This window comes from Cephus cinctus, unplaced genomic scaffold, assembly GCF_000341935.2.
Source record: "Cephus cinctus unplaced genomic scaffold, Ccin1 Ccin1_scaffold0661, whole genome shotgun sequence".
Lineage (NCBI taxonomy): Eukaryota > Metazoa > Arthropoda > Insecta > Hymenoptera > Cephidae > Cephus > Cephus cinctus.
The window spans coordinates 275,339-287,448 of NW_014333290.1; the positions used below are offsets into that span (position 1 = coordinate 275,339).

Below are 12,110 nucleotides of genomic sequence, written 5' to 3' on the forward strand. Positions count from 1 at the left end.
CATTATTAAATCAACCGTTTAATATATAGGAGATAAAGATGGTTAGATATCTATCTTCGTAGCTCATCTATCCCCTGTTTACCCGAACAAAAGTTAATCCATCGTAAAGGACAATATTATTTCCATTTACCATTTCTTGTACAGGGTGACGCGTCTTAGTCATCTTCGAAATGTGAAAGTGCAAACAAGACGCGAGACAGTAAATGATTTTAATAAGTCAATAGTAGTCTCGAAATTTTTCTAAATCAAACCCGCGTTGTCGATACAGCTTATCAATTCCGATTATGACTGTATCTTACAGTCGATTCAGTGCTACAGAATTTGATAATATTTAGCATGTCAACGACATTTGATAAATCGTTCGCAAGTACAGGACAGAGAAGAGATTCCTTGCTAACGACAAATATCACAGAAATCAAGACATCTTTTTACAAAAATGTATCTTTACTAGTCAAAGCAGTGCCTGCCAGTGATGAATTTAAAAAGTATTTTCATGAGGTTCGTTATCGCACTACAAAAAATTACCATATAAAACTGCTCCCGACTTGAGACTTGTAAAAATTCAAAATTAATAGTGTATGATTTTTTGGATGTTTATTAAAAAAAAAAATTCAAAATTAATTCATAAGTATCATATAATATTGAATGTGTCTATTTATGAGATTGCTTAATTACCTGTGCCTGTACTAAATTATGAACTGTACATTTCTATCGCAGCATATGTTCAATAAGCCAAACACGATGGGTTTCATTTACGTAACACATTTTCTTTTAACGGTGTACGATGCGGAGCGATTTAAAAGAACTGTCGAGTGGCCTGTTATTTGCAAGAAAACTGAAGCGCGGTATCGTATTGATATTAAAAATTATTTGAGCGAATTATCTAATGAGAATCCAGACATTGGCTTTCCACTTATAATGACGTCTACGCTACTGCATGCCGGAGGCACGAAATTCATAATTCTTATGTGGAAATTATCTCAGCTCGTGTTGTACAATTACGTCAAAGTGCAGAGTAAGTGCAATTTTTTGTTATATCAGATAATATATGTCCCAGAAAAAACAAATTAAGAGTTACATATCGGCAATGTTAAAATTTCCAACTCAATAGTGTCATTTATGGAATATATCTACATAACCCTCAGTATGAAATTCTAATACGTATATACGTACTATAACGTACAGTTTAATCGGATATTAAACATATTCGTTATAAGCACCTTCCACCCCTCTGGAGCGCAGAAGTTTCCCCGACACTAAAGCTCTTTCGACTTTTGCAACGTCAAGCTACGAATTATCTGACTATAGTTTGAATATTGACAATTATATAAATTTTTTGGCTTTGTCATATAGAAGATGAAAATGTTTTACTACCACCGAAACCTGGTGTTGCGGAGGAATTGACGAAAAGAATTTTTAATAATGCAATTAATAATATAGAGATTAAACTGGAAAAAGAGGGAGAAGCTTTGTATCATTTTATCGAGGAGTGCAGATTATTTGCAAAGTGAGCGATTTCATTGAATATCACGAATATTCAGTTACGCGAAGATAGGCATGTAATACGAATTATTTTGATAACCAGGGAGGAGGCTGATGCGATAGATGAAATTCGATCGAACTTATTCGAAATGCGAAAGATTTTGGAAGATCGCGTGACCATTGCTCCAACCCTGTCTGTAGTCAAGAAGAGGCTGCGAAATGTTGAAGATGTCGAAATTATTGAATGTTGGTACCAATAATATAATAATCAATAAATATCACAAGATCGAATAGTTAAACAATATTGGATTATATAATTTCACAGTAACATATTTTTCAAGTATCTCGAGCATTTTAGTTTACATTATCAAAAATCACGAATCATTCTCTGACACGCAAAGCCATTGTAAAAAATAAAAAATACAAACAAGGAATTTGAATAACATACTTTTCTCATTTTTTTTTTCTACGGATACATTTTCAGTACAGTAATATTAAAAAATGATATTCATTTCATATACATATTCGATCATTTGATATTCGTTGGAGAGATACATTAAAATATATAACCGTATTTATCTTATGAATTTAGTATGGAAAGCAAATATACTCGAAACACAAAATTATTTGAAAGAACGTAATTTGCGCCTCAGTGAGCTGGAGAGTCTCAGCAATCACGTAAATACAATAATAACGAATGTGTACGAGCCGAAAATATTAGATGTTAAAAAACTTGAAAAATTAGACACCAAAGCCATTCGCGAATTAAATCTTCCTCTGGAAATTCAGGTAACGAGCAGAATTACCGAAGGGACACCTTTTTCCGCTTTAAAATAAAATGTTTCCTTATCACATTTCAGGTGTCTGCAGGTCAATTGTACGTGAATGAAAAATTGTCATTGTCAACTTTGCTCTTGTTGTTTTCTGCAATTCTGTATAAGCTACGCTGGTACATAAGAGATAAGCAGTGGGCAGACGTATCATACGCACAATTGCAAGTCCAAATACTTTCCGATGACATTCGTAAAATGAAGAATTTATTTGATTTACTGTTTAAGCGAGTGAAAAATCTCTCGAGTGATATACAAGAATACTCCGATCATGAAAACTTGATTAACATAGGTACTATGAGCTGCGCCGATTTTCCTGACATGTACAAAGTTTTGTTTAACCCGTCGCCTAAAATAGAATTCAATGTGAACGAATGTGAAAGCAAAAGATTCTTAATCCTAGAACTTACGCCAGTGGAAGGCAAGTGAATAATTAAATAATATATATTTTGGATTTAAAAATTGTTTACTTGCAAATTATCATCTGTCAATTATCTCGCAGAAAGGCACAACGGACTATTCTCACGTCACAAACGCCGGAAAGACACAACGCCTCGATCCTCAAGGATTTGCAAAAATGCAATAATTTCACGAATTAAATTCGACGATACAATATCGTCTATAATTAATGAAAGGCAATCACCAGTACTGTGTAGAAATGAGAGTGTGCTAAGTGCATCGTCTGTTAAGAGTGTTAAGAAATATTCAAGATTGTTTACTAATTCCTCAAAAACTAACAATCGTAAAGGTTCGTTTTTTCTTTTATAACGATATATAAAATATACACGGTTATTCAGTAGAAACGCATCACCGTTGGAGCGTCCATTTGATTTCTATGGCCATATTCAAGTGACAAGTTTCTACTGAATACCCCTGTATAATAAAGATATATAATATAATATTTATACAATACTAAGTTTACCAAGGAAGCTTTGTTTTGTTCACAGCAAACTACAGTTTTATGTCTGTACCAAGTGCTTCTAAAGCAAACTCAACCGCGCTTATGAATATCGTAGAAGATGGCAAAACAAAAACAAAATCATGTTTGGATATTGCAGCAAAGAATCTTTTCAAACTTTCTAAGGATGTTGTTAGTATTGCTTCTCGCATTTCGAGTCGTGATTTAAAGGATTCTTTGGCTGTTACGCCAGTGAAGGACAATCAAGTGCAGGACAAGTCGGATGTTGAATCTCTGCGGACGATCAATGCTTTGGAGGAGGAAAATATATTTGAGGAAATACCATGTAATGGCGACATGATCTCTCCGAAAACTACCAAAGAGAAGGGAGGGAGAACTAGACGTTCGATTAGCGATTTGGTAGAACAGTACAGAACATTAGTAGACAGATCTTCGATCCAGTCAATACATTTTGAAAGTAGTAACGTCAATAATAGCACAGAAAAAGATTGATGATTGATTTGATATCGTTATTTGATATATTTCTGTAAATTATAGGTGTGCCAGTTGAGTTTTGAGTTATAAGCTAACTTTTACAATTACTTACCTTTTTTTTATTTTATGTCTGCACTGTAAGTCGTATTTTTGTAAAATGTTCATAATTACCAATTAGGCCATCTTTGAGAATTAAATTAACTTTAAGTTGTAACGATAGAAACGAAATACGAGTTTTAGAAATTACTTACTACCTTCAATGCAGAGTTCCTAATTCTTATATATTTGAATCACCTTTACGCTGCATTGAACTGTCCGCTTTGTGCTTTTAGTGTACTCCATTTTTTTTCCCAATAACTTTACCCCGAAGCAATCATCGGGAAGTTAATGTCAAATTATAAAAATTTATGTTTTTAATGCCTTAAAAATTGATCCTTAAATGCTCCTTATGTTTTCCTAATTGCTCCGCTGGTATTATACAATGATAACAAAAAAATTGATTGAAAGAAGAAAATGTATTTTTTATTGCTATTTCAATAACCAAGCAGATGTTCATGTGATTTTTTTAACACTAGATTTACGGAACCCGTAATTTTGACGGACTTCAAATTTCATGTTAAACCCTTAAATTCCACACTGGAGTGAATTGAAAACTCGCACCGGCTGTTACGGAATTTAAAGGTGCGTGGAAAAGGCGTGAAATTCAAAAATTAAAGTTACAGAAATTATAAGGATTATTTTTTAGCAATTTCTGTTGACGCTGATAATCAACCTCCGTAAATCTAGTGTTAATAAATTAATTGCTCTCAATTTGCTCTATTTTGCTCCGCAATTTGCTTTTTGTTTTGTTAGAGCATCTTTAAATAACAAGTAAAATTTGATTTTCTCTTGGCCGATTACGAAAGAAATTTTCCGAAAATTGCGGTGTTGAGATGGCAGAGGAGTTCTATAGTTCCTGATAGGTTTTAACAATAGTTCTGCTACGTAACATCGGTAAAATATCTATTAAAGATACTATTCGCACCATACGCTTCAGTGCAGGTAGGCATAAGGTGCTGACTTGCCGTGTTGTTTTCCAATGTGTTCCAAACAGTTCCGGGATAATTCTCTAGGAACTAGGAAGGATAGGAACTATTGTTTAAAAAATACTGAAAGCTAGCACCACTCCTCAGGCATGAGGTGCTGGCTTCTGTCTTATTAAATCTTATCGCGCTTACACTGTGCGCTTGAACTTAAAATTGCAAAAGAATAGTATATAACGATCCTAGGCCAGAAAGTTGGATTTCCTGGCGTGTGTGATACAAAGGCCGAGGCGAAGCCGAGGCTTGTATATCACATACGCCAGGGCATTTAACTTTTTGGCCATGTGTCGTATACTATTTTTCTTGCTCCCTAAGCCAAAAGTACCGTCTTCCCGTTTTTATTATTTAACTGACATTACAAATTTACGGTTATGAACAGTTAGAGTTTATGATTGAACATTCACTTGTTTGCATTTGTTCATATGCAGGCAAGCAGGCCACAAAAGTGGCTCTTCCCGGACTCAAATGCGGCCGGGAAGACGGTACTTTCGGCTTAGGTAGCAAGAAAATATATTTAGGCAATATCTGATGAGCGGCTTCGTTTTAAGGGTTGCTCTAGCAACCAGCGGTAAGTTGCGGAAAACCTCTGCCCACCAAGCTACACGTTCGTGATCAACTGATCACGTTCAGTTTGGTTACGATGGGATATGCATTATCGACGGAGGCGATGATCACAAAATCCTACTTTCGGACTCGCCGTTATGATTTAGCGCCATGATTTTGTAAAGCCATAGCGTTGACCATCTCGCTACTCATCTCTGTTTGATATGTGTAACATAGGGAAGATATTGAATTTTCTAGAGTCGGTAACTAACATTTTATCAAGAGGTAAATAAACTGGACATCTTATGGAATATGGCGTCACGCCAGCTTGGATATCCCAGACATCTATACAAATGGACTTTACTCATTGAAGTGCTATATATAGATATATATTCTATATATCAAAATCACGAGACACATGACACAGGTATATCTAGTTTATTTATATTCAGTTGAAATTTGATGTCACCAAATGTTGACTGAAGGTAAAATAGACTAGCCATTTCACAAGGTTTTCTTGGCACCACCCTGGGTAAAGCTGTTCTGTAGGTGTTCGCGACAGCTATGCTTGCGTGACATTAAATTTCGTCAGATAGCTTGTAAATTTGACTGTATGTACAATAGACGCATTCTCTATGCTTTCACTGTTAAGTCGGAAGGTTAGTAGTTTAACGGTAAGTTTTCAACGTTCGTTTTTAACGATGAGACTGTCAACATTCGTTATTAGAAGTTAATGATTATTCAATGTAGGCTAAATCCATCCGTAAATGAACACAAGACGAAAAGTATAGTAAAGAGTATATGTATACGAAAGATATAAAGTATAGTATACATATACGAAAGAGTAAGTCTCTAGTACATCTCCACTGCATTCCAGCGTTTGTACCGTCACAGTTTGAATTTACAAAAAAAAAACGGTGAGAGTATAAACGATGGAACGCAGTGGAGATGTACTAGAGACTATACTCTTTCGAATGGGACTGATAGGAAAGCTTAACAAACGATACTTTTTTTGAAAAACTCAAAAACTGGCGTCTAGACGCTGTACTTCCTACGTATTTACCTTGAATTTAAAAAAAAACCGTAAGGTTGCAAACGAAAGCAAAAAGGGATGCAAATCTTAGCGAACGGTTGACAAACAACGTAAAAAAGAAAATTTATGAAAATCCATACTTGGGGGGCTAACTTCACACAGGTTCAATTATTGTATCGATTATGTCAGCTCACTGTACTATCAGGCAAGAGACACATTTCTATCGTTGCACTGTACCTCTTGTTTAACATCCATTCTCATTAGTACAGTGCATATACATATATGTATAGATGTAATGTATTATTTACTGGTGCCTGTTTATTCAGTGGTGGAGTCAGCCTATATTTAAAACTTAAGAAAAACAGATTTTAACCTAGCAATATGTGGTCTCGATATTTTCTTCTTGGAAATATGTCAGGGAGGAATCTTCTAAATCGAAGATTTAATCCCAAGCCAATATTTATGTGGATTTTCCATCAAGCAATTCTATTTTACAGATCAGACGCCAAGGGCGCGTTCTAGTGATCCGATTGATTACGTAGAAAGACGATTTTTTCGTTTTACGTGGAAACTGACGGATTTTCTAGTAACCCCCCTTTCCGCGGTGTAATAACAGAAAAAATGATGGCCGATTTGATTGCCTCGTTAATGTATAAGCGAGCAGATAAAGCAGGAAGAAAAAAGAAAATAGAAAAGGACAAGCGACAAAATTTCTCCAATATATATTTTAGATAGCAAAATGATATTCTTAGAACGTTCTGAGGATGTGTAAGATAAACATATATACGAAAGATGTTTGACTACATTCTAAATATATGCAGTGTTTTTGGTATGTCCTTATCAAATGAATACTTAAAATCAGTAAATCTCGAAGATATTCTGTGATAGATCCAAAATATGCGCAGCATATTCCAAGTGTATACCCAGTCTCCAGCTAACTTATAACAGTTTCAAAAATTGTCGTGACGTACATATTTGCATAAGCCAGTCCTTCATTTTACATAATTCTGATAATTTTACATTTAACACAAAATTTGTTGGGACCTTTCTGACGTTCATTTAATATACAGTTTCAAACAGAGTGGGAAATGGTAGTTATTCGAGTATAAGGAGTTCATATGTACAGAGTGTTTAGAAAGTCTCGCAGTCTTCAAGCATTAAATTCCCGCTATGCGTATTGCTCGAATCATGCAGGAATTGTCCTAGGACAAAAGTGTCCTCCCCAAAAACACGACAAAAGTGGGAAAAGCAAAAGTCGAGCCATCCAGCTATATGCATATGCTCTACGACGATACTCATGCTATTGGTAGTGAATTTCGGAACGTACCCAAAGCTGTGAGAACTTTGTCATTGACATTGATTGAGACTGAGACCCTTTGAACATGCTACCAACATTCTGGTTCTATCAAAAGATATTTTCGAAAGGTACTAAGCATTCATTGAGAACAGACGTAGAGACATGGTCGAAATTTGTTCAGAATGTACTCGGATTCATTAATTCGAATGCTGACGATGAAATTAGGATATTCTGAGAATATTATATATCTGGAAAGTTTATTATAGTTTAATATAATTACCAGCTAATTGGTCGTCTAATTTGAAAAGCCATGTAAACTGACGTAGATCTAATAAATTTCCATAGCAAAAAACCAACCACGTAACATCTAGTTCTATAATTTCAGATATCAAACTACCTACAGCTATAGTCACCACCGGACAATCTTTCAAATAAAATCCATCTGCAAAAGTACGCAGCTATCATCAGCCATTGAATGTAAAGGCATAACAAAGAAGCTTCCGCCGATCGTGTCGCGAATTTCTCATTCTCCGCAGAGTCTATCCGCAAGATTGATGATGTCCTTGTGTATCCAGAGCTTCTCCCCAAGGATCACGATCATCTTCTCTATCATAGAATCACAGGAGTCCCATTGGACTGAAGTTTCACTCGAGATGACTTGCGAACCGTGGCAAATTTAAGAACGAAAACCTCCACTGCGAAACATCTCATATCGTCAAGCTGAAGAACCCGGTAGTCGATATTTCCCAGTTGACGAGTATGAAGCTTTATTTAATATTATAGTAATATCATATGAAATATTCCTATCAACTTAAGCTGCCACTTTATCACTTACGAATGAATTATAATTATCATTTAATATTTTTTTAATTTTCAAAAAAAAATTGCATAACCAACACGAATATATGTAAAGCTGTTTTGAAATATCTTATCGAGAACAGTCGTCAGTTTAAGCTTGATTCTCATACTTGAAAATATTCCGTGAAACTTCGTTAACGCCAATTGGAATATTACTTTGAAGAGAGCAAAATCTTTATTCCTCCAAAAGTAAAGTGACTATCCTGAATTATTTAAGTATAAAATAATTACGAAAAAGGGTTGAAATATAGATGACGTGCTTAATGGTTCCTTTCAGTAAAAATAATTTCATTATTATTATTATTCTTGTTATGATTGTTAATATTATTATCAGAGTCCCATTGAATCTCGCGTAAGAAAAAATAAAGAATTTGGTTATCTCTGGAGGATGTAGATACTGGATTTCTTTCGAAAGTTCATGGCGCTCGTAGTTACCTGCTCGTATCTCCTTTAACGACTAGCAGCCTTTCTGATACAGAATCTTCTACGATACTAACTAAATTCTAACCTGAAAGGTCGGAAACCCGTGAAATTGACTACGGCCTTGCTTACAACAGTATAAGGGATATAAAGACTCTTGTCCGTATTGCCCCAACTCCAAAAATCCGTAATTACGTTCACCCTTAGGAAGTTTATCGTTTCCTAAACGGAATTGCATTCTTATTGTGTTAACACGACAGTCGGTTACATATTAAGTGTAGTTTACATTACATTAAGTTTACACCTTAATCTTCATAATTTTATTGTTCGAGTTTAGGTAGGTAGCATTCTGTTTTTCTTAATTTCGCACTAATTGCCCCGACATAACAATTTTATATCTGACGTCAGAATAGCAGTTTGCGTTGTAAACAATCCTCGGACATTTATACAAAAAGTATTATTGTCGCAAATAAAAATCATTTGCTTCGTACGGTCCTTATCATTGGAATCGACCACCTGAGTATGTGTACAAGTTCTTACTTTATCTAGTTATATTCCAATTGTAGGTTAGATACTTCTTTTTTCTATGATACTTGAGCAGTTCGAATTGTTATTGTTTAATAACTGTGTTATCTTACTTATCATTAGTGTCATGCAGTATCCAGTATAAATACTCACGAGTTTCTTAAGAATACTAACGATGGATAAACACTGGTTCAGTCTTTCGGTTAGGCCGCACCGTCTTGTTATTCTGATATTCTCTTATTTCTGCATTTACCTCTTGTGCTTGTCTTTCCTGGTTCTTTTTAGGTCATCTTTTTTCTTTTGTGTATACATGATACAACGTGGATCGTACAATTATGCGGAACGTAACATCAGATTTATGTACCCAATTAAGGAATTTTACCTTATGTGCGTGGTAATCGTTTACTTACTCAAGATCTTCATCATGATCCAAATTTGACATGCTTGGTTGGTCGTCCAAGGGACTGTTATATGATATATAGATCACACCCTTATAACAAAAACATTGTATTATACTTGATTTCATAATGGGATACTGACAATATGTGACTTAAGATTGTTTTCTTTATATTTTACAAGCTATCGTATTCCAGTACGTCAGTAATATTATACTTGATTTTTATACACTGAAGTTCAAAGATAATTAGGATAGTTCATAATGGGTAACAGAAATTACCACACGTCTTAATGCAAATTCAGTTAGGTAGGATATTTCTCATGCGATTATACAAATTTATTAAATTATATATGTAACACTGACAAAGTTTCAGAAATCTAAATTTAAGAGAAACTGCATGATAAACAGAGGGTCTTATATATTTATGTAAATTTCAAGAAAAATGAACTTGTCCTTGTTTCAATTTTAGTTTACAGAAATAATTTCTGGTTAAGGCTCTTACAAATGGATGCTATGATTTTCATGCTTGTTTTTTAAAGACTGGACGACGATTTTAATCCTTTTTTGATAAACGAAATTTTAATACCTTTTTAATACTCCTTTTAACTTCACTAGTATTTATATTATATATCTTCAAGGTTTTGGTAACAGTCAACATACATGATTATTCAGCACTACTGCACCACCATATTGACGATAGTTCTGTCGTGAGAATTAATAGTCATCAAATGAACAAAGCCATCGTTAGATAATGTAAATAGTCCTGAATAACCGTGTATATGTATATGCACCATGAGTTACAGTTCGGTACTTGAATTTGCATTCGTCTTCATAGACGAGATACGGTGGAACATCTGGAACTCTAATTGAATGGAAAACTTAAAAAGCAAGAAGCGTCTTGGAATGATGATTTTCTATGAATATGAACGAGGGTTACTTATATCTGACCGAGTGAAGTGTAAACTCAAACTCAAGTTGAATGGAAAACTTAAAAAGCAAGAAGCGTCTTGGAATGATTATTTTCTATGAATATGAACGAGGCTTACTTATATCTGAACGAGTGAAGTGTAAACAATGCTTTAGAGAATTTGGAATTATTCAATGAATTACTGTCAACTGCGACTGTGTTTTAGCGTACAAGAATCCCAATATCATTGCGTGAATTGGAAAGTATAATGACGCCCAAATCCATACTGGTCATACGGGATAACGGATTTTCCATGGCAATGTAAAACAAAAACTTACAATAGCGTACAGCCGTGTATATTGAACGACTTATTAAACGGATTTTCCCGATCGGCAGATACTTTTTAAATTTGATTCTTGAATTGTAGAATTTAGCGAATCGACAACTGTCGAAGAAGTTTAGTCGCGAGCATGAAAATGCACTAAGGTACTTTTCGCCTATGACGTTAACTACATGTTTCGACTGCCAACTTTGATTTAAATATACAAGGTCCTCTTTCTTACTTTAAACTTATATTCTATGTTCTTCCTTGGGCGATTTTCGCAATTCCTGAAAATACACAAATGTGTGACCGATAAAACTTACTGTCTGGCATTATTTAATGAAAACCTAATTTTCATATATAATGTACCTGCATATAGTACGTATCTATAAATAAAATAGGATTCTATAGAAGAGTGTGATTGAGAGTGAATTATGGTGAAGACAAATTTGACGAGAAATCCGCAGTAAATCCAATATACAGTACAGAAAAACTTTTCCTATAGAAAATACGCGGGGACGGTATTGTCCGTGAGCTAATCAATACTTCGCAAAGAATTCGAAATTGACAGAAAGAGCCCTTTGTACCTATTACCTTAGATATTTTGTTTTTATTTGATTAATGATATCGTATGGAACTGTCTTAATGCTTTCAAAAATGACATCTATTGTCAATTGTACGAATATGGAATTTACCATAGGCAAGTAATTTCTATATACATTTTATAGAACTATTTCACCCACTTTATTATAGCGTATGCAAATTTTATCACCGGAAAGCAAAACATACTTGTATTTATCAGCAGTACGGGATTCATTTTCGAAAAGCACTTGTCTATAGTAACCAATAGATAACAAACTTTTCGAACTGTTCTCCATGTTAACGTTCGAATTCAAACTTTCTGAGAGGAAACGGCGCACGTGGTTGTTGTTGCTCGTTAACGAGAATTCAGGGAGCCATAAGCAAAGTAGAATTTCCGAAAGATTATCCACAGGAAATTAAAGGAAAAAAAAAAGTTGCC

General features: G+C 34.5%; 1 protein-coding gene across 1 annotated transcript; it reads left to right on the forward strand.

The window, feature by feature from the left end:
- Nucleotides 1–149: 149 nt before the first annotated feature.
- On the forward strand, nucleotides 150–3,965 carry LOC107269425 (HAUS augmin-like complex subunit 6). Its single transcript, XM_015743247.2, has 8 exons — nucleotides 150–498; nucleotides 718–1,015; nucleotides 1,354–1,507; nucleotides 1,586–1,728; nucleotides 2,075–2,271; nucleotides 2,343–2,733; nucleotides 2,815–3,060; nucleotides 3,260–3,965. Exons 1-8 carry the CDS (start codon nucleotides 337–339, stop codon nucleotides 3,721–3,723), a joined length of 2,055 nt encoding a protein of 684 aa, XP_015598733.1. The 5' UTR covers nucleotides 150–336; the 3' UTR covers nucleotides 3,724–3,965.
- The last annotated feature ends 8,145 nt before the right edge of the window (nucleotides 3,966–12,110 follow it).